Below are 22,424 nucleotides of genomic sequence, written 5' to 3' on the forward strand. Positions count from 1 at the left end.
TGCCAGACAGCCAATCTTCTATCCATGCTAGCACCTTGCCTCTAACACCATGGGCCCTTATCTTACTCAGCAGCCTCCTGTGTGGCACCTTGTTGAAGGCCTTCTTGAAGCCCAAATAGGTAACATCCACTGGCTCTCCTTGGTCTACCCTGCTCATTACTCCCGCAAAGAATCCCAACAGATTTTTCAGGCATGACCTCCCCATGATGAAACCATGCTGACTTTGCCCTACTTTACCACACACGTCCAAGTATTCAAAAGTCTCATCCTTTACATAGGACTCTAAAATCTCACTCATGCCTGAGGTTGGGGTAATTGGCCTGTAATTTTCTGTCTTTTTGCCTTACTCCCTTTTTTAAACAGTGGTGTCACGTTAGCGATTTTCCAGTCCTCTGGGACCCTCCCTGACTCGAGCAATTCCTGAAAGATCACCAATAATGCTTCCACTATCTCTTCAGCTATCTCCTTTAGAGCTGTGGGGTGTAGTCCATCTGGTCCAGTGTATTTGCCCACCTTCAGGTCAATCAGTTTTACTAACACCTTTTCCTTGGTGATGGCCACAGTACTCAGTTCTGCCCCCTGACTCTCTTAAATTTTTGGGAGATTACTAGCGTCTTCCACCATGAAAACTGACACCAAGTAATTATTCAGATCCTCAGCAATGCAATGAGAGGTTTCTGCTTCTCCCACTTTTGCAGGCAGTGAGTACCAGATTCCCACCAGCCTCTGAGTGAAAAAGACTTTTCTTCACCTCTCCTCTAAACTTCACATCCCTTACCTTAAATCTATTCCCCCTGGTGTTCCGATGTATCTGCTGCCCCTGTCCTTCTAGATGGATGCGCTGGTGGGTTTGAAAGGCACTGTTGACAGAGTCTGGGTGAGTTACTGCAGTGCATTTTGTGGATGGTATACACTGCTGCTCCTGAGTGTCAGTGGGAGGGAGTGAACGTTTAATGGATGTGCTGTCAATAAAGCAGAACACTTTCTACTGGAAAATTAAGGATGGATCTGTACTGGGTATTCTAGTAACAATAAAGTGTGCAATATCTTAGCTTTACTTTGGCTACATTGAAATTTGAATGGAAATCTGGTTCTGCTAGCTGTATGAGTTTGATAAAATATTCACTCAATGCGCCAGTCTCAATTATTTTACACTGAATTGACAGCATGGAACAAGCTATCTGGCCCAACTGATCTCAGTCAGTGATTATGCTCCATAAGAATCCCCGCCCCACCCCTTTGTCACATGCTCTCAACATACCCTTCTATTTCTTTCCTCCTGACGTACTTCTCTAGCTTTGCCTCAAATACCATAGAGCTGGGGTTGGGGTGAGGAATCAGTTCTGTTCCTCCAGTTTCACAGGAATTGAGATTTGCAGAGAAATAAACTCAACTTTTACTGGCAGCCTCCAACAGTGGCATTTAAGAATCTCCGGTTGGCCAGGTGTAGACCCCAGAACTCTGCATTGGGCATTTAGTCAGTCCCATTGAACTTCCAGTTAAAGACCCTTACTGGAAAATACAAAAGGTCCTAGCGTCTTTTTCAGCAGTTGTATGTAATGGTTCAACTTTGCTTGCTACATTGTCACACTGGATACACTTTAGAATAAACTGAGACGGTTTGAGACCAGAAACAGAGACAATGACTGCTTTTTTTTTATGTCTTATTCAGTGTGGGAAGGCAGGAGAGAACAACAAATCCAATTTCCCTCTTAGTGCTCTATATTTACATGAATTAACTCAATATCGATAGGATTAGGATGTCATCGACTCCTAAAGAGCAAGAAGTGCCAGAAATAATTAAAGGATAATAACTAACTGAAGAGGTCACTTGGATTTAGCAGCAAGACTAGACCCTGTGCAGATTAAGCCAGGACCATCTCACTGGGAAATTAGTTAAGCTTGAGCAGAAGGACGTAAGGCATAGGAGTTGATACAGGCCATTCAGCCCCTTAAACCTTTACCACAGTTCAATACAATCATGGCTGATCTTCTTCGTTGACTTCACTTTTCCACCCGACATCCCTTTGCCCTTGATTTCCTACAATCCAAAACCCTTTTGAATTCTAATATGGTTAATAACTTGAATAACCACAGCTCACTCTCCAAATGCTATTCCCCTCCCTCTGGCTCTATTTTCTGTCTCAAGATTCTCACTCCATCTCCCTCCTCTCTGTGACTTCACCCTTCTCTCTCTTGCTCTCTTTTCCTTCTCTCTCTGACCTTCATTCTCAAGGCTTTCATTCCACAGTCCCTCTCTTCACCATTCCTCTCAACCCATGTCTCCTCCTCCAAACCCACTTTCCAGGCTTTCACTTCACCACCCTAAAAGCACTTTATTGACTCCCGTTTTATGCCCATTCACACTTGGGAAACAGGAACGGCACATACCAGTGTACCCTCTCTGTCCCCGCAGTGAGCATCTAAGGGAAAACATGGTCTGCAAAACCAGGAGCCTAATGCAAATCTTTTTTTTCCATCACCACCACAGCCAACCCACTGCCCACCATGCACACACCTCCACTCCACCCCACGCACCCACCCACCCCCACCAACCCCGTCCCCGTCCACATCCCCCAAATAGTACTTCAGTTCCAGAAAGGAAATTCCAAACTGCAAAGCTCTGAAGTGAAACGTGTACAAGTGATAGACAAAAAAGTATTCACTGGTCCTATTTCCTGCTTCGTGTTAGAACAATTATTAAGGTCTTTCATTCGTTTATGTTTAAAATTAAGTGGGTACTATAACTGCTGGGGCCTTTGAAAAACCATTAGGAAACAATCACTTGCAAGTATGGAACGAATAGCCAGAGCAAGTACAGAAACTCGTACAACTATATCATTTAAAAAGGAATCAGGATGGGTATATGATAGGGAAGGGTTTAAGAGGGATATGGGCCAAATGTTTGCAAAAGGGATTAGATTTATTTAGGAAACCTGGTCAGCATGAATGAGTTGGGCTGACGGGCCTGTTTCCTTGCTGTACAGCTTTACGACTCTATTTCAGAATGTGTATATTGCTGAAAACAGGCTTCGATTTGGCAAGCAGGACGCTGACGCTGGAGAATCTGAGATAACAAGGCGTAGAGCTGGATGAGCACTGCAAGCCAAGCAGCATCAGAGGAGCAGGAAGGCTGATGTTTCGGGTCTGGACCCTTCTTCAGAAATGGGGGAAGGGAAGTGGACTCTGAAATAAAAAGAGAGAGGAGGGGAGGTGGATGGAAGATAGATAAAGGAGCAGATAGGTGGAGAGGAGACGGACAGGTCAAGAACGCAGGGATGGAGCCAGTAAAGGTGAGTGTAGGTGGGGAGTTAGGATGGAGGTTGGTCAGTCAAGGGAAGATGGACAGGTCAAGGATGTGGGGATGAGACTGGTAGGTAGGAGCTGAGGGTGGGAGTTGTCCAGTGAGGTGGGAGGAACGGATAGTTGGGAGAAAAGACGGGCAGTCAAGGAGGCAGGGACAAGCTGGGCTGGTTTTGGGATGCGGTGGGGGAAGGGGAGATTTTGAAGCTTGTGAAGTCCACATTGAGACCATTGGGCTGCAGGGTGCCCAAGTGGAATATGAGTTTCTGCTCCTGCAACCTTCGGGTGGCATCGTTGTGGCACTGGACGAGGCCCAGGATGGGCATGTCATGCAAGGAGTGGGAGGGGGAGTTGAAGTGGTTCGCGACTGGGAGTGCAGTCGTTTGTCACGATCCGAGCAGAGGTGTTCTGCAAAGCAGTCTCCAAGCCTCCACTTGGTCTCACCGATGTAGAGGAAGCCACATTGGAAACAGCGGATACAGTATACCACATTGGCAGATGTGCAGGTGAAGATCTGTTTAATGTGGAAGGTTTTCTTGGGGCCTGGGATGGGGGTGAGGGAGGAGGTGTGGGGGCAAGTGTAGCACTTCCTGCGGTTGCAGGGAAAAGTGCCGGTGGTGAACAGCTGGTGGGGAGTGTGGAGTGGACAAAGGAGTCGTGGAAAGATTGGTCTCTCCACAAGGCAGATAAGGGTGGGGAGGGAAAAATTTCCTTGATAGCGGGGTCGGATTGCAGATGGCAGAAGTGCCGGAGGATGATGCGTTGGATCCGGAGGTTGGTGGGGTGGTACATGAGGACTAGGGGGATTCTCTTTTGGTTGTTATTGCGGGGACGGGGTGTGAGAGATGAGTTGCGGGAAATCTGAGAGATGCGGTCAAGGGTGTTTTTGACCACTGTGGAGGGGAAATTGCGGGTCCTTGATAAACAAGGACATCTGTGATGTTCGAGAGTGGAATGCCTCATCTCAGGAGCAGATGTGGTGGAGGCAGAGGAATTGGGAGTAGGTAATGGCATTCTTGCATTCTTTGTTTTGGCAACATGTACATAACACTTTAATAACATTTTAAACAACCTATTTTTCATCTCCCTTTTCGGAGTGGACATTGTCCACTTTTTAAGACAGCATTAGTTGGACAGATCTCAGTCAATGGCAGAGCAGACTCAATCTGCTTCCGCTGCTAAGTTTTATCATACTAAAGGCTTTTAAAATGAAAAACTGAAGGCAAGACAGTGAGGTCTGTACTCTGTATGCAATACTGCGCACCCAATTTTCCTCTCTTAATTGTAATACCTTACACTTAAAGCTTTGGAAGATACCATCTAAGGAGCCTTGCTCAGATTCTGTAGTGCATCATGTAGATCGTACACACTGCAGTGTTTTTTTTTATTTTGAAAGCGTACTTTATTCATAAAAATATACCTTACATTAAAGATATATTATGTCATGCTTAGCATTTGCTGCCAGTGCTCTCACACTCACCACTGCTTTGAACACATAGTAAAGCACTAGGCATGTGAGACTTTCTAATTATTCTCCCAAACCTTATATGGAACGAAATGTCTTTTGAAACAAATTTTCTGATTTAACATGCAGTAATAATATTTAAGAAGTGTGACACCATTCAGGACAAAGCAACCCACAAGATTGGCACCAGATCGACCACATTCAACAATCGCTCCTTTCACCACCAACTCTCTAAGTGTAGTGTTTAGGGCACTACCTGTGAGACTGTTCATGTACGCTCATCAGTCTGCACCACGACACACTGCCCTCAAAGTGGCTACAGGGGCGTAGAGACTGTTACACACACCTCCTGCTGGAATGTGCCTTTGTGAAGAAAGCCTGGGGAGAGATGCAGTGATTTTTGTCAAGGTTCATCTCTAGCAGCTCTGTGATGCGGCACTCTGTGCTCTATGGCCTGTTCCCTGGGACGCACATTGAGACAAACACTGACAGCACCTGGAGGACCATCAACTCCGTGGAAGACACTCTTTGGTCTGCCTTCCTAAACAAGGAGCTGCCCCTGGCTGAGTGCTGCAGACTGGCACATTCCAAGCTGCAGGACTACATGCTGAGGGATGCACTAAAGCTGTGGGAGCAGCTGCTGCCAAGGTGCAGTGGGGAAAGACCACCGACTAACATCTTTCTGCCAAAGTTAAATGGGGGTCTGTTCAGTTATCGGACCCTCCCGATGCTTCGAATGTATGTAAATATATTTTGTACAAGTCAGAAATGCCTTTGGTTTGTTTTCTGGATTGAGTCAAACTCCAATGTTTGTTTCTTCACATACTACTGCACAGAACCGAACTGCTTCAGTGACTATGCGTGTATACAAAGATATTTTTATGAATAACATATCCTTGCAAAACAAAAAACACACTGCAATGTGTACAATCTGTAAGATGCACTACAGAATCTGACCAAGGTTCCTTAGACGGTATCTTCTGAACCAATTATCACTTCCATCTAGAAGGACAAGGGTAACAAATACATGGGAACACCACCACCTGCACGCTCCCCTCCAAGCCACTCACCATCCTGACTGGGAAATATAACGCCGTTCCTTCACTGTCACCCGTCAACATTTCAGCATTCCCTGATTACATTATGGGTTTATCTACCAGCACACGGTCTACAGTGTTTCAAGCAAGCAGCTCATCACCACCCTCTCAAGGGCAATTGTGGATAGGCAATAAATGCTGGGCCAGCCAGCGACATCCACCTCTCTTGGATAAATGTGCATTTTTACAAATCGGAATGATTATCAGGATAAACATAGCAACAAAAGTCATTCTCTAACCTTCTCTGATGAGAGAGCTCCATAACCAAGTGCAACACAGCTCACTCGAGAAAGGTCCTTACAGTGCACAACTCTAAAGGTTTAAAACAGTTTTAAAAGTTCAAAGTTAGTTTTATACATATATTAAATTAAACCACTAGCAGGCTTTCATAGATTAAAGCAATCAAGGAAAATGTATCCATAATAATAATCACCTAGATAGGAGTTTTGTTTCTGTATGCTCACATTATCAATTGTTCTATAGTTATAACTCAAAACTGCTTGTAGTTTTGCAGTAATTTTGAACCCTGTTCTTCTTATTTATTACTAATGTCTACAATAAGGCTACTTTTTCAATACATTTTCTCATATTTTCCAACATATTGAATTGCTATGTGGCTGAGTACAGCCTGTTCCTAAGCTGCTACATCTGCTGTATCTACAGGTTTTAGTAACTACTGACTAGTGTAGAAGTAGTTGTGTCAGAATTTAGAAACGCGTTTTGACTTTCAAGTCACCACAGCTTTAACACCCAAGCATGCAGAGAACTAACTCCTCATCAAGTTAATCTAATGGTTAATACTTAAACCTATTGTAACAGCAACCAGTAAACATGAGATTTCCTTCACTAAGTCTCTTTATCAATAAGCCTAGAAGATGTCACAACCTTATCTTCCAGTACCATTAAAAAAAATGCCAATTTTCTTCCAAAAGTTGCTGTATGATTATTCTAAGGTAGAAAATCTGGGTTAAATATGAAGAATTTCTTTTCTAATAAAGAATAACATGATAGTAGGGATTGTAACTACATAACTACAGTTGTGTGAAACAGAACTGTTCCATCAATTAAAAAAGTCAGTGCTAGTTGGAAGGGAATGGTCTGTGATAATTCTGTTCTTAATTTAGTGCTTTGAAGGAATTAATTCCTTACAATGTCATTGACAAATCCTTCTGTATCATAAGTTAACAAAAATTAATTTTGGGTTTTCCTATTTTAATACGGGCAATTATTCCAACTCAATCTAGTGTATTTGGAAACCACACAAAGAAAGTGCTGATTTGATGCATTTAGAACTAGGTTTAATTTAATAGGCAGCAATAAAAAAAACTGATTGAGAGTTTAAGAATAGCCAGTGATTTAAAGGCTGAAGATTGTGATTAAACATCGATTTTTTTCTGATAGATTAAAAGCAAGATTTAATTTGGAATACGAAGAGAAGTTATCATGAGAATTCTTCAATTAAACTGAAGATCTCCCTCCCAACTTCAGCTTGCCAACCATTTGTTTTCATTTATTAGGACAAAGCTGGTACAGTTCTGAACACACTTGCTCCATGCTAAATCCAAAATTCTTAGTCTAAAATACTATGCTTGCATGCTGCAACCTACAACTATTGCATCCTCTCTTGATACATGGAGAATGTCTTAAAAGTTTCAAATTATTTTTAATTAAATAGAATTGGAGTTATTTTACAAAATATTCAATACACATCCTTGCGCTGCTTTCCCAACTCCATCGTGTGCAAACTCTCTTCACATCCTCTCACAATCTTTCTTCAAATAAACTGCTGCTCCTAATTCACATCCATTAAACTGATCCTAATCCATGAACGACATTGAATGTTGACACAATATTCCACACCTTGCGAGACAATTATTGCCAAAAATAGTACTGCTATTCATTGATTTTTTTTCTCAAAAAAACAGTGCAATAATTGGTGTAATAAATTAAAGCAGCACTGAGAACTACATTTAAAATATTTATTGATGTAGACTCTAATGATAGCAAACTGTTTATATAGAGTATGTGGGAAGCATGTGGTAACATAACTAAAGTACAACCTCGACCCAGCGTTGTGTTCATAAAGAACTCGCCAGGGAAATTGGTCTTCCAGTTCTCAGGCATAATAGATTTTCTCTCGAACTAAAGACCTAAGACATCCCGTTTGTTCTACAGCTATCAACATCTCCAAACTACGTTGATGAGTGGAGCTCATAAATAGGCGTCAAGTTTTAAAACCAGCTTTCCATTTTTAATTTTGGTGGTCGTCGACTCATTCAGCACAGAAAAGGCTCAGAGTCTGCAGTGGCCTATCCACACTATAACAACCTCACTTTCCAAAGCTGTCAAAGCACATTGCTTGCATTCTAAAGAGGTGGGCCTTTCAAATGGTTGTGGCTTTGCCTGCCACTGTAAAAGTCTAAGGAACTATCAGTAGGATTGTAAACTGTGGTTGGAGAAATCCACTTGGCACATTGACTAGATGGTGAAGTAATTAAGTCTACTTTTTTAAAAAAAAACGTTGTGGATTTAGACAACGGCCACATGAAACAATGAAACTACCACCATCCTTCACAGGGACAGTGCCAGACACAAAGGTGCCATATTTACCTCCTCCCCTCTTTGATGCTATTGCCAGGGACTCAATCACCCTTTGGCCAAAAGAGGCTCCCAAGGTGGAATGACCGAGTCAAACATGCATCTTGTGGAAGGACACCCACCTCCCTCTAGGGGGCCCCCCGCACAGCCCGAAAGCTCGGCACTAAATAAAGAATGAGAAAGGTTCCACCGCTGTTATGACCGGTCGCAGCAGGGTCCCACTGTGCTCTCCAGGGAAAGCTGTGAGGCGTTACGCAGGAGAGGAGCCAGGGGTGGGTCCACCATGGAGCAGGTGGGAAAGAGCTTGTACCATCCAACTGCTGCACTCGAAAGATCCAACTCCTCCAGCAGCACTTGAGCCACCCCCATGAAGTATTTGCGATCCATCCGGCCATAGTTACCCCACACAATCACCTGGTCACACAGAGAGAGAAAGGAGGGAAATCAGTCAGACCATGCAGATTCTCATCATGTCATCCTTGTAAAACAAAGCACTGTTTTATATTCAAATGCACATGAGACTAGAAATTGTTTTTTGCTTCATTCGCAGGATGAAGGTGTAACTGGCCAGGCAGCATTCATTGCCCATCCCTAATTGCCCAGAGGGCAATGAAGAGTCAACCACATTGCTGTGGGTCTGGAGTCACATGTAGGCCAGACCAGGTAAGGATGGCACTTTCCTTCCGTAAAGGACATTAGTGACGATTCCTCATCGGGCCCATTCACCAGACAAGGAGGAAAGGCCCCCAAAACCATTTTGACTTTGGTCATTTTTCAGGCTCTTGGATCTTTCCCCATAATCTGGTAACCTTTTCGCCTCAAGCACTTGATCCAATTCCTCTCATAACCCACAAATGAATCTGTATCCGCTGAAAACAAAGAAACAGAGCAAGTAGGCTTAAAGAGAATCCCAAAGCATTTACACATATTTTACGAGCAAGGGGGTAACTAAGGAAACCGTAGGTCTACTTGAGGCTAAAGAAAGGAATTTGTATATGGAGACAGAAGAAGTAATACTTTGCATTAGTATTCATCAAGAAGACAGACATGAACAATGGTAAATTTAGAGACGGGTTTGTTGATAATCCAAGGCATGTCAATATTAAGGAGGTGGTGGTGTTGGCTGTCTTGAAAAACATTAAGGGCCTGATAGGGTATATCCTAGGATACAGGGGGAGGCAAAATATGGTTGAGGACTTGACAGAGATCTTTGTATCCTCTTTATCCAAAGGCAAGGTCCCCGAAGGCTAAACAATAGGACATCAGGGATATTCCAGGCAATTAAAGCCAGAGAGCCTTACATCAGTAGTAGGAAATTATTGGAGAAAATTCTTTGGGAGAGGGTTCACTTGTATTTGAAGAAGAAAGGACTTATTATGGGTTATTAGCATGGCTTTATCCAGGGGAGGCCTTGTCTCACAAATTTGATTAAGTCTTTTGAGGAAGTGATGAAGATGATTGCCGAGGACAGTGCAGTGGATGTTGTCGACATGGACTTTAGCAAGGCATTTGATGAGATCCCTCATGGTAGGCTGATCCAAAAGATGAAATCCATGCTGAGTTCCTAAGCTGGATACAAAATTGGAATATTATGTTCACTTCTGGTCACATCATTATAAGGAGGATGTGGGAGCTTTAGACAGGGTGCAGAGGAGATTTACCAGGATGCTGCCTGGACTGGTGGGCAGGTCTTATGAAGAAAGGTTGAGAGAGTTAGGGCTTTTCTCAATGGAGTAAAGAAAGACAAGAGGTGACTTGATAGAGGTGTACAAAATGATGAGAGGCATAGATAGAGTGGATAGCAGAGACTTTTTCCCAGGGTGGAAATAACTATTACGAGCGGGCATAATTTTAAGGTGATTGGAGGAAGGTATAGGGGAGATGTCAGAGGTAGGTTCTTTACAGAGTGGTGGATGCGTGGAATGCGCTGCCGGCAGTGGTAGTGGAGTCAGATACAAGGATGTTTAAGCGACTCTTGGATAGGCACATGGATGATAGTAAAATGTAGGGTATGCAGGGTAGATTGATCTTAGTAGGATAATTGGTCAGCACAACATCGTGGGGCTGAAGGGCCTGTACTGTGCTGTACTGTTCTCTGTTCTAAAGTTGGCTTGGCTATAGAAGACTGAGGGTAGTTGTGAAAGAGTGGTATTTTTGCCTGGAGGTTTGTGACCGGTAGTGTTTCTCAAGGATCGGTTCTGTTGTTTGTAATATATACAAATGATTTGGATTACGTGTCAGTTGTCTGATTAATAAGCTTGCAGATGACATGAAAATTGATGGAGTTGTGGATAGTGAGGAAGGTTGCCAAAGGATACAGATGGATATAGATTAACTGGAAAGTTGGGCAGAGAACTGGCATATGGAGTTTAATCCAGGCAAGTGTAACGTGATGTATGTTGGGAGGTCAAATGCAAGAGGAAAGAATATGGTAAATGGCCACACCCTTAGAAGCATTGAAATAGAGGGATTTTGGGATCCAAGTCTATAGCTTCCTGAAAGTGGCGACACAAGTGGATAAGGTGATGAGGAAGGCATTCGGCATGCTTGCCTTTATCGGTCTGGGCACTGAGCATAAAAGTTAGCAAGTCATGTTGCACCTGTGTAAGATTTTAGACAGGCCACATTTGAAGTACTATGCAGTTATGTATAGGAGGGATATGGAGGCTTTGGTGAGGGTACAAAAGAGGTTTACAAGAATGTTGCCTGGGCTGGAGACCATTAGCTATAAGGAGCGGTTGGACTGTTCTCACTACAGCATCAGAAGCTGAGGAATGACCTGAAAGAAATCTATAAAATGATGAGCCGCATGGGTAGGATGGACAATTGGGGTGCCCTGGCAGGGTAGAAATCTCAAACAATAGGGAGCATAGGTTTCAAGTGTGAGGGAAGATGTATATAGGAAATTAATATAGAACTCCCAAAGTGTGGAAGCAAGCCATTTGGTCCACTGAGCCCACACTAACCCTCCAAAGAGCATCCCACCCAGATCATCCATCTATCTTTTCCCTGTAACCCTGCATTCCCCACAGCTAATCCATCTAGCCTACATATCCCTGGGCAAAATGAGCAATTTAGCACAGCCACCTTGGGAGGAAACCGGAGCACCCGGAGGAAACCCACGCAGACACAGGGAGAATGTGCAAACTCCACGCAGACAGTCGCCCGAGGCTGGAATTGAACCTGGGTCCCTGGTGCTGTGAGGCTGCAGTGCTAAACATTGAGCCACCGTGCTGCCCCACATGAGTTTTTTTACACAGAGGGTGGTAGGTGCCTGGAAAGGACTGCCACACAAAATGGCAGAAACAGATACGATAGCAAAGTTTAAGAGGCATTTAGAGAGACACATGAACAGGCAGGGAATACAGGGAAATGGTCCATGCGCAGGCAGATGGGTTTTGTTTAGAAAAGCATTGTGGTCAGCACAGACATGGTGGGCCGAAGGGCATGTTCGTGTGCTGTACTGTTCTATGTTCTAAGCGCCAACAAGAAACTTGAAAGGGACCACACACTATAGGCTGGAAATCAGAAACTGGACACTGCTACGTAGCTAAAAAGTACAGAAACTTTCTCTTTTGCCTGCAACTTGAAGATCAAATAGGATGGCGTAGTGAATGTTTTCGTTATCTAAGATTGTGTTACTGCTTGGATCAATGAGACGAATACTTTGTGGGACAGAGTGGCACCAGGAGTCTGAGATCAGAAAAAGCTGAGAAAAATAAAATCTCATGCCACCTTGTGGTCTGGATTCTTGTACTAAAGAATTTGTTTCTCTTTCCCTCTGTATATTTATCCCACCCACAATAACAGGCATCAAATTGGCTGTTATTATTGCAATCGTGTTTGTGAATTATTTGTGTTTAAGATTTTAAAATTGTTGCTTAGTGTTAAAGATATCGCTTATCCATTTCCACCTGTTGCTTCCTAAAGAATATGTTGTTCACAACATATTTACTGTTAATGATGAAACCTGTTCTGAAATATTTTGGCCCAGAGTAGCAGTCAGTCAGGCCATCCTGGCAGTTTATCAGGTATTAAACATTTGTGATGGTTTCTGAAACAGCGGCACCTGATTATCAGCACACTCCTTGCAACTGGGTCATGATAAATTGAGCTTGTGAAAAATAAGAAATTTGCATTTCTTCAATTCTTATCACAGCTAATAAATTATTTTGTGAAGTGCGATTCCTGTTGAAACGTAGAAAATGCAGCAACTAATTCACACACAGCAAGATCCCAAAAAGAGCAAAGTGATAACGATAAAGTCATTGTTTTAGTGTTGTTGGTTGAGAGATAAGTATTGGACAGTTTCATTTCTGCCTGATTAACTCAGTTTAACGTTTAATCCAAAAACATGACACCTCCAACAGTCCAGCATTCCTCAGTAAGAAAGGATCAGCTTGGATTCTTTGCTCACATCTCTGAGTGCACAAAATGATGCATGGTCACTCTGGGAACCGACTGTGAGTGAACAAAGAAAATCAGTCTTGACCCTCTAAGAGTCTTGAATCATCTCAGAAGTACCCTATACCAACCAGTGTGGTCACGCACTGTGGGAGGCATCTTAAAATCTCATTGCCAAATTTCAAAGTGAAGTCTCCATTAGAAGGGATATCATCTTTCTGTACCCATTGGGTGAATAGTGTCCACGTTGCAGGGCCGACAGAGTGCAGAGCTTCCAACATCTGGGGCAGATACAGGTATCAAGTGGGACTTGGGGCAAGATTGTTTTGCAAATAGCACTCAACAACTCCCTGAAGCCTCTGCATCACACACCTCCAACCTTTTACAGTGCCACTACTTCCTTTGCCCCATCATTGGTGCCTCAACAGCTGAGGGTCAAACCTTTGCAATTCCTCCCTCTCATTCCTGTCTCCTTGACCTGACACAATGTGTCCATCTTCTCTCCCACCTATCTGCTCCGCCCATCCCACTGACCACTCCCTACCTGCACTCACCTATCACCATCCCACCTGCCTTCCCCAGCCCCACCCCTCCCCTCCTCTCTTTATTTATTTCCCAGCTCCCTTCCCCTCTTTATTTCTGAATAAGGGTCATGACCCGAAACATCAACTTTCCTGCTGCTCTGAAGCTGCCTGGCCTGCTGTGTTGGCTTTGACTCCAACATCTGCAGCTTTTGCTATCTCTGTCTGCCACTAGGTTTGCTTTTTAGGGCAGCCCTTAAAATTAGTGTTCTTAACAGCCAACACAAACGCTCACCTATGCATTCATACATCCTCATACTCACACGCATTCAGGTACGTACGTTCACACGCTCACACACACACAGAGACAGACACAGAGACAGACACAGACACAGAGACAGAGACAGAGACAGACACAGAGACAGACACAGAGACAGAGACAGAGACAGAGACAGACACAGAGACAGACACAGAGACAGACACAGAGACAGACACAGAGACACCCCCCTGTCTGGCCAGTCCTATGAGCTATAACCACTCAGTGTATCCTTTAATCTTACTGCGTCCTGGAATTTAGACCCATCTCACCTCAATGCTGCTATGCACTGACCTGTAGGATCTTTCCCTGTGGATTCTCAGTGAAGATCAGGATTTGCTGATACAGGGGATCCAGAGATTTCCGAGCCATCTTCGTTTTCTTTTTCGCCACACACGTTCCATTCTCCAACAGGTAGAGTTTAATGTAAGCAGCTGAAAGGAGAAAAAGAAAGCAGTTAGACTCATAGAGGTCTCCAGCACGGAAACAGGCTCTCCATGCAGCCCAGTCTTCACAATTAAACTAGTCCCATTCACCTGCATTTGGCCCCGATCCCTCCATACCTATCCACCCAAATGTTTCTTAAATGACAAAATTGGACTCATCTCCACCATTACCTCTGGCAGTCCATTCCAGACACTCACCACCTTCTGTGAAATAATTACCTCCTGGACCCTTTTGTATCTCTCCCCTCCCACCTTAAACCTATGCCTTTTAGTTCTAGACTCCCCTACCTTCGTGAAAAGCTGTCCACTTTCTACTGTATCCATGCCTCTCACAATTTTATATACCTCTATAAGGCCACCTCTCAGTCTCCTATGCTCCCAGAGAAAGATATCCCTGCCTGTCCAACCTCTTCCGATAACTCAAATTATCCTGTCCAGGCAGCATCCTAATAAATCCTTTCTACATTCTTTCTTGTTTAATATCCTTTCTATCGTAGGACCCTCAGAACTGCATGCAGTATTCCAAATGTGGCCTCAGCAACATCTTGTAGAGCTACATCAAGACAACATGTTGATTGGGACAACACATCCATCCTAGGACAAACCAAACAGAGACACGCACGAGAATTCCTAGAAGTCTGCCATTCCAACCGGAACTCCATCAACAAACACATTGATTTGGAGCCAATCTACCATCCTCTGAGAAAAAGAACAGGAAATGACATCACCAACCCAAGGGAACCTAAACAGATAAATAGAAAGCGGGACATAACACCAGCACTTCACTGGAGGCTCACTGATGATGTTACCTAGAATGGTGACGAAATGTCTGAAAACTAACCTTCCAGCTCAGCGAGCAAACTCACATCCAGCTACATCAAGACATCCCACCTCTGATACTCAATGCTCTGACTGATGAAAACAAGCTCGCCGAAAGCCTTCTCCATCATCCTGTCAACCAGTCACTCCACTTTCAGAACATACAGCAGTACAGCACAGTACAGGCAGAGGGCTATCATTAAGTATATTCAAAGCTAAGATTGATTTTTAATCAGTAATGAGAATTAGGAGTTGCAGCAAAAGTCAGGAAAAGCATAGAATTATAGAATCCCTACAGTGTGGAAGCATTTAGGCTGTCAAGTCCCATACTGACCCTTCAAAGACTTAACTTATCCCTAACCTATTCCTGCAACCTTGCATTTCCCATGACTAATCCACCTAACCTGCATGTTTGAATTATGGGAGGAAACTGGAGCACCCAGAGGAAACCTATACAGACACAGGGAGAATGGACAAACTCCACACAGACGGTCACCCAAGGCTGGAATTGAACCCGGGTCCCTGTGAGCCAGCAGTGCTAACCACTGAGCCACCATGCTGCCCCTAGACTTGAAGATTATCAAATCGATCATGATTTCATCAGATGGCAGATTAGACTCAATGACATGAATGGCCTACTTCTGCTTCTCCATTTTATGGCCTGATCATGCAAATTGCAGCATTTTATTCTTGCAGAATTGAGAATCACTCTGGGTAAGATATCAGCTTCCCAGAAATCCTTGAAAGGACTATTCACGTGTTTTTCTGACCCCAATGAGTCTGTCAAAGTATAAAGTATGTCTATAATCTCATCATGACAAACCACTTCCCCTTTCTCACCCAAGCCAGATTGAAGAAGGGACAAATGAAATAATGAGGGAGGGGAGTGGACAGTCAAGGTGGAATGGTTAGATGAGGATCAGTTGGTTTGTCAAGTGGGGGGGGGGTCACTATATAGTCAATGAAGTGGCTAGATGGCCAAGGTGAGGTCAGGATGGTCACTGAGGGGACAGGATGGTCACTGCAGGGACTGGATGGTCAATGTCGCAAGTGGATGGTCAGTGAGGTGATTAGGCAGTTGGGGGGGGGGGGGGCAGGAGATCTGGATGGTGATTTATGGTGGTGGGGTTGGGGTCGCTGGAAGTTGGGGGTGGGGTGAATTGAACAGTTGCAGTGATCAAGGCCAGAACACATTACCTGGAGGAGACTTTGTGCCTGGTTTCGGGGTGAGGCCACGAGCTTGAATCACCTCCACCTCGAGCTGTCCGTTCCTCTCCAAAATCCCAATTTCCACATCACCTGTCAATCAAATCAGAGCAAAGATATCTCAGGGGCGTTTGTTGCTTCGTGTCATAGAACCAGGAGCACCACAACCTGATAGGAACAAGGATGGATGTGGAGAAGAGAAAGACTTCCATGTCTACAAACACAAGGTACTGGAGAACTGCAAGGAAAACATAATGTGCTGGAAAGGCAGTACCATTGGCACGTCCCAAAACAGAATTAAAGAGTTAGAGTCCCCTCACAAGTCAGGACAAGCCTATCACTGAGAGTGGAAGGTTCACTGTTACTAAGAGGGGCAATGGAATAGCAAAGGCCTCTGAGGGGATCTATTGCTCAGGGTCCATTTACAGAGATGGACATGGCAGCTAGTCACTGAGAGACCCGGGCACTGTGCTGAAATTGATCAGAATTGGGATTTCAGCTCAACACAGAGGCCCATTCATCGGCTATTGAAATGCTAGACTCTATATCCCTCTCCATTGATACAGCTTGAGTATCTCCAGCAATTTCTGTTTACATTACATTTAAATAGTGCTTTTCATAACCTCATAATATTTCAAATTTACAGTTTTTTTTTCTAAATCATCATGTTCAGACACATTATGATAAACATTCAGAGCTTGAACCCTGGACTCCTGGCTGAGAGGTAGAAGCACTCCCACTGCACCACAACAGCCCTCCAAAACTGCTCTCCACTGTGTGTAAAAACCTGGTCATCAGGGTAAAACTCTCTCTCTGTTGTTGCACATGGTGCATGTCTGGCCCATTCCCTGAACCTGAACCATTGTAGTCACCTCAGCCATCTTCCACTCCATCTTCAGGTCTAGGATGGACAAAACTCTGGATAAGGTGGGCAAGAACATTAAGAACGCCACCCTCATCCTGATGGCCATCTTTGTGCGTGGCTACAGCAAGCTGTGCATAGACTCTCAGTACACAAACACCACATTGTCAGTACTTGCTGTGGTATTATGAAGGATAGATCTGACCTCATTGGAGGAGTAATTGGACTGTGCTGTATCACATGTCCTTCATAGTGAACTTACAAAGAAAAGCATCTTTGACCACAGGTCCATCAAGAAGTGGTCAACATGCAGCATCCTCGAGCTGCTGTAGGAAAATGAGAGGCAGGATTGTGTTGGATGGTTCCCTGAGCAGACGGTCAAAGTCATTTAGTAGAATTGCCCGATCCCAGGACTTACCAACAAGCACCAAGACATCGCCTGGTTGGTGGTGAGAAGGGCGCTATCTGTGAGATCCTTCATGTACACCCAGACTCTCTGTACCACCACGCACTGCCCTCTAAGCAGCTGCGCTGGTGAGGACACTGTCACACATCTCTCTCTGGAACATGCTTTTGCAAAGGAAGTCTGGAGAGAGAGATGCAGTGGTTTTTGTCGAGGTTCATCCTGAACAGCTCTACGGGTCTGTTCCCAGAGACAAACATCAACTGCGCCTGGAAGACCATCAACTCGGTGAATGCCACGCTTTGGTCTGCCCGAAACGTGCTGGCTTTCCAACTGAAAGAGTTGAATATACTTAATGTGGCAGATTGGCACATTCCAAGGCCAATGACTACAGGCTGAGGGACCCACTAAAGACTGGGCCAGCTGCTGCCAAGGCACAACAGGGAAAGACCAGCATCTAAGGCCTTTCTGCCAAAGCACAATGGGGGCTCAGTCAGTTATTAGACCCTCCCGATGCAGCAGATACATGTAAATAGTTCCTCGTAGCTAGCATAATTAAGAAATATGTTTGGATCTGTTGTAACTATCAAGAAAGTCAAACCCCAATGTTTGTTTTCTTCTCCATATGCAAAATCTGTATAAATCTGAACTGCTTTAGTAACTGAAATGTAAATAAAGATTTCTGTTTTGTATCAATAAAGTACATTTTTCTCAAAAAATACTTGTTTCTTTTGTCTTCCTCTCTACAACAGGTTTTCATGTGAAATAACCTTCACCTTCTATGATCAGGAATATTTATCTGATAAGTCACTTCATTAACCCTCATAACTATGGTGTACGGACCACTGAATTCATTTTCAGAAGATACAGAGAATAAAGCTAACACTGCATCTCCTATTTAAAACAGTTTGCTTGTCCATTCTTTCTGTTTTGCCTGTCCTGTTTTTAAATGCTATTTGACAGGCTACTGTTGTGAGTCTCTAGAAACATGGGCATATAATCCAACATTGAGAATTTGTCTTTTTGCCTTAAAAAAACTTCTCCTTAATCAATTTTAATGGACCTCTTATCTCATGACCTTAGACCAAGTCAAATGAAGTAAAATTAATAGATTTATTTGGCAGAATCTAGTGGCGAGTAATAAACTCTCAAAAGTAGGAACTGAAAGAAACAGTTAGGACAAAGCTTATTAGTGTGATAGGGGAAGGAATTCTCACTCTCCCTGGTATTTCAGTATTGTAAAGGGATGCCATTGGGATATGTGGAATTTTATTTTGCTACATGTTTTGAAATTTTTAAAATTACGTTATTTGTAAATAGTTCAGTTTATTCTATTTTATCTTCATTGTTTTTGCATTACAAACTTTCGTTTTATTATTGAAACCAAATTTGCAGTAATTTTCTATTTTCTTAAATCACATAGAGAATGCCTCCACATCCTTCCCTTCATTTTACTTATATGGCCTTGACAAACAGGCCACAGCGTATGGCTAGGACTTTCCCCACTAAAGTTTCCATTGGCATCTGAAGTTCTTTTAATTAACAGGATCATTGTAAGTTATTTTTCCCTATCTCTGTCCTGACACACTCATTTCTTCTCACTGAAATCCAAATTCAAGTCTTTCCATACCCATACTTCTAATTTATGTTTCGTATTCAACCTATTTGAACTGCAATTGAAAATTTGCTAACTCAAGTAATTCTCCACTCTGTGCATTTAATCCTGCCTGTTTTCTACCAATCCCAGATATTTTGCCAATTATCTCTCAATTTTAATCATCTCTGCCTTCTTGGCACTGGCAGACAATCCCACTTTGCATGTATTTGCTAATTCCAGCAGGCTGGCTGTTATTAATTCCTGTCAATCAATCAGGGATACCTAACTCAACAGCAGATTGGTTTTAGCTGTTTCTGATGTTATCTTATTTCAATATTTCTTCCTTTATCCTTTACCATTAACCATTACTCCACAATGGATCTTATATGATGCTCATCCAAAGATCCTGGTGGCAAACCCTTCAACCTTTGTCAGGAATTAATGGGAAAAGTGCGCCAATCATCATGCCTGATGCTTCTCAAGCTCTGACAGAATGTATAAATGTGTAAAAATCCAAAGTAAACCATGAAATAGGCCAATTTGTCTGGCTGACTGCTACTCTGGGCAAAACCAATTCACACCAGGTTTCATCATTAGCAGAAATGAACTGTTGGTTGCAACATAGTTAACTTTAACAAAAGCACATGACAAATTAGCTTTCTAATCAGTTCCATACAACTTAAGCCATATGCCGTCAGTATCCCAAAGGCACAGGCACATAATCACAATTAAGGCAGACAAAAGTCAAACAGTTTAACACAGATACTATGGGTGGAAAAGGAGATATACAGGATAAACAAAACTCCAACATTCAAAAGTTGAGACCACAAGGTGAAAGTCATTTTGCTCACTGTGCTTTTGTGTTTTACAATGATCACACACTGCTGCCTGTCGGGTATTCTTCAATTCAGTTGTTAATCAAGCCAACTCAACACATTTTTGTATGTTTTTTTTCCTTTTAAGATTTTTTTTTGTTACTTTTTCTCTGGCAAGGGGCAGACATGGTGCTTTCTGCCTGTAGGTTCTGGATGGTTCTTCCCCTCTGCTGCTCTTGGAACTTACAGCTTTTCAACTCAAGAAATCGGCTGCTGTTAGCCTTGAATTCTCCTTCTTACTGATTCAAAAAGCAACCATTGTTTTGCACAGCTCAACTGTACACTTAGCATTATTGTTGCACGTTGTTAAAATTTCTTGGTATTCCAATTATAACAGGCCAACATCTATTTCTGTTTATAGTCCCAAAAGTAAAAAATATCCAGGCTCTTAAAATATTTAATTCCTTTGAATGCAAAAATAGGATTTATACTCATGCCCCAGATATGGGGAAGGTAATGGCCTAATGATATTATTGTTGGACTGTTAATCCGGAGACCCGGATAACCTGGGTTCGGATCCCACCACGATGGTGAAATTTGAATTCAATAAAATATCTGGAATTAAGGATCTAATGATGATCTTGAATCCATTGTCAGGAAGAACACATCTTGCGAGTTTTGAGAAGATTTGTAGCTGAGGTTGAGGTTCTGGATGTGAGTTTGCTCGCTGAGCTGGAAGGTTCGTTTTCAGACGTTTCGTCACCATACTAGGTAACATCATCAGTGAGCCTCCGACAAAGAACACATCTGGTTCGCTAAGGTCATTTAGGGAGGGAAACTGCCATCCTTACCTAGTCTGGCCTACATGTGACTCCAGACCCACCACAATGTGGTTGACTCTCAATTGCCCTCTGAGAAATTAGGGATGGGCAATAAACATTGCTTGGTCAGTGACCCCTCATCCCGTGAAGGGGAAAGTAAGCTTGTGACACTAGATTACTAATATGTGACATTAGCAATATGCCACCATTTCCATTCCCCTTACAATATCCTGGGTGTTACTAGAAACTGAACTGGACCAGCCATATAAACACAGTGGTTACAAGAGCAGGTCGTTGGCTTCAAATCCTGCAGTGGGTAGCTCACCTCCTGACTCGCCAAAACCCATTCATCATCTACAAGGCACAAGTCAGGAGTGTGATGGGATACTCCCCACTTGCCTGGATGTGGGCAGCCCCAACAACGCTCTAGAAGCTTGACACCATCCAGGGAAAAGCAGCCGTTTGATTGGTACCACATCGATCACCTTCATTCTAGCCATTACTGATGCACAGTGTGCACTGTCTGGAAGATTCAGAGCAAAACTCCCCTAACCTTGTTTGACAAAACCTATAATGGTGACAAAACGTCTGAAAATGAAGTCTATGGTGTCTTTACTACCTTTTAGATATAGGTAAAGGGATCAAAGAGCACAGGGAGAAAACAGGAACAGGGGACAGAGTTGGACAATCAGCCATGATCATATTGAATGTGGGACAGACTCAGAGGGCTGAATGGCCCAGTCCTACTCCTTGTTTCTATATTTAAAGTTTCATCCAGAAAACAACAATTCCAAATGTGTACGATTTCCTCCACACTGTCCTAACAACACTGGCCTAGATTCTGGGATTTCAGAATCTGTACAGGGTCTACCTTCTTACTCTTGGACCAAGCTGCTGACTCACAGCTGCCCCACAGAGAAACCTAGAAACCAACTTTCCCTTTCCCCAGTCACATAAATCCTGAAGAGTCTCACATTAATTCGTGGATGTAGGATGGTGAGAGTTTGGTTGAAATGAAGGCCCAAACCACATCAGAAACCGTGAGGCCACTGTTGGATGAAACCGGATGATCCCTGTTTGATTCCTGAGATTCATTCGCTTACTGCAGACCGTCTGGTGTTTTGAAATTAAAAGTTGCCCTCATGAATTTTTGTTAACGTATTTATCGAAACACGGGAATCAGGCAAATAAATGTCAGGAGGGAGTTTTCATTTACATTAAATCAACCCTACAAGGCACCTCTAGCATATGTGGGACTTGAACCCCTGCCCTTCCAACCCAGAGGCAGGGACATTACCACTGTGCCATGCCCCTGAGGAAAATGTGAGTGCTATTTGAAATAAGCTGAGGAATTGTTTGCAGAGACTTAATTGTCCTCGAAAGGTGTTTTAATTCTATTGTTAGATAGTTTGAAGGAAAGACCCATAAAGAAATATTGGAGAAGGCATTAGGAAGCTGCTCATGTGGAAAATGAATTCCCAAAAGTGACCGATCGTGAAAATGGCTCTTTTCCCACCTTTTCTTTCCTTTCTCATATAATTTAGGAACTTGATGATTAATTGCGCTCAAGGGACTCGAGATATGGTGTTACACTGACACCATGTGGCACAAAGGCAGAATTGATGCCAGATTCAGGAACATGAGGGTGAAACCTTCACCACAGTGGTACTGAAAAATCAGGCTTATTTTGGAGACCTTTTACAGAATCTCAGCTACTCAACGGCACAGGGAATGGTGATCTCTTTAATTGG

General features: G+C 43.3%; 1 protein-coding gene across 1 annotated transcript in view; it reads right to left on the reverse strand.

Moving 5' to 3' along the window:
* Positions 1–2,568: 2,568 nt before the first annotated feature.
* Positions 2,569–22,424, reverse strand: part of rims4 (regulating synaptic membrane exocytosis 4) — a 118,978-nt gene continuing 99,122 nt past the window's right edge. The window contains exons 4-6 of the mRNA XM_048549973.2: positions 16,167–16,268; positions 13,999–14,138; positions 2,569–8,877 (exon numbers count right to left, since the gene is read on the reverse strand). Coding sequence (XP_048405930.2) covers positions 8,659–8,877; positions 13,999–14,138; positions 16,167–16,268 — 461 coding nt within the window. The 3' untranslated portion in view covers positions 2,569–8,658. The remainder of the gene's footprint in view (positions 8,878–13,998; positions 14,139–16,166; positions 16,269–22,424) is intronic.

Source organism: Stegostoma tigrinum, chromosome 19, assembly GCF_030684315.1.
Source record: "Stegostoma tigrinum isolate sSteTig4 chromosome 19, sSteTig4.hap1, whole genome shotgun sequence".
Lineage (NCBI taxonomy): Eukaryota > Metazoa > Chordata > Chondrichthyes > Orectolobiformes > Stegostomatidae > Stegostoma > Stegostoma tigrinum.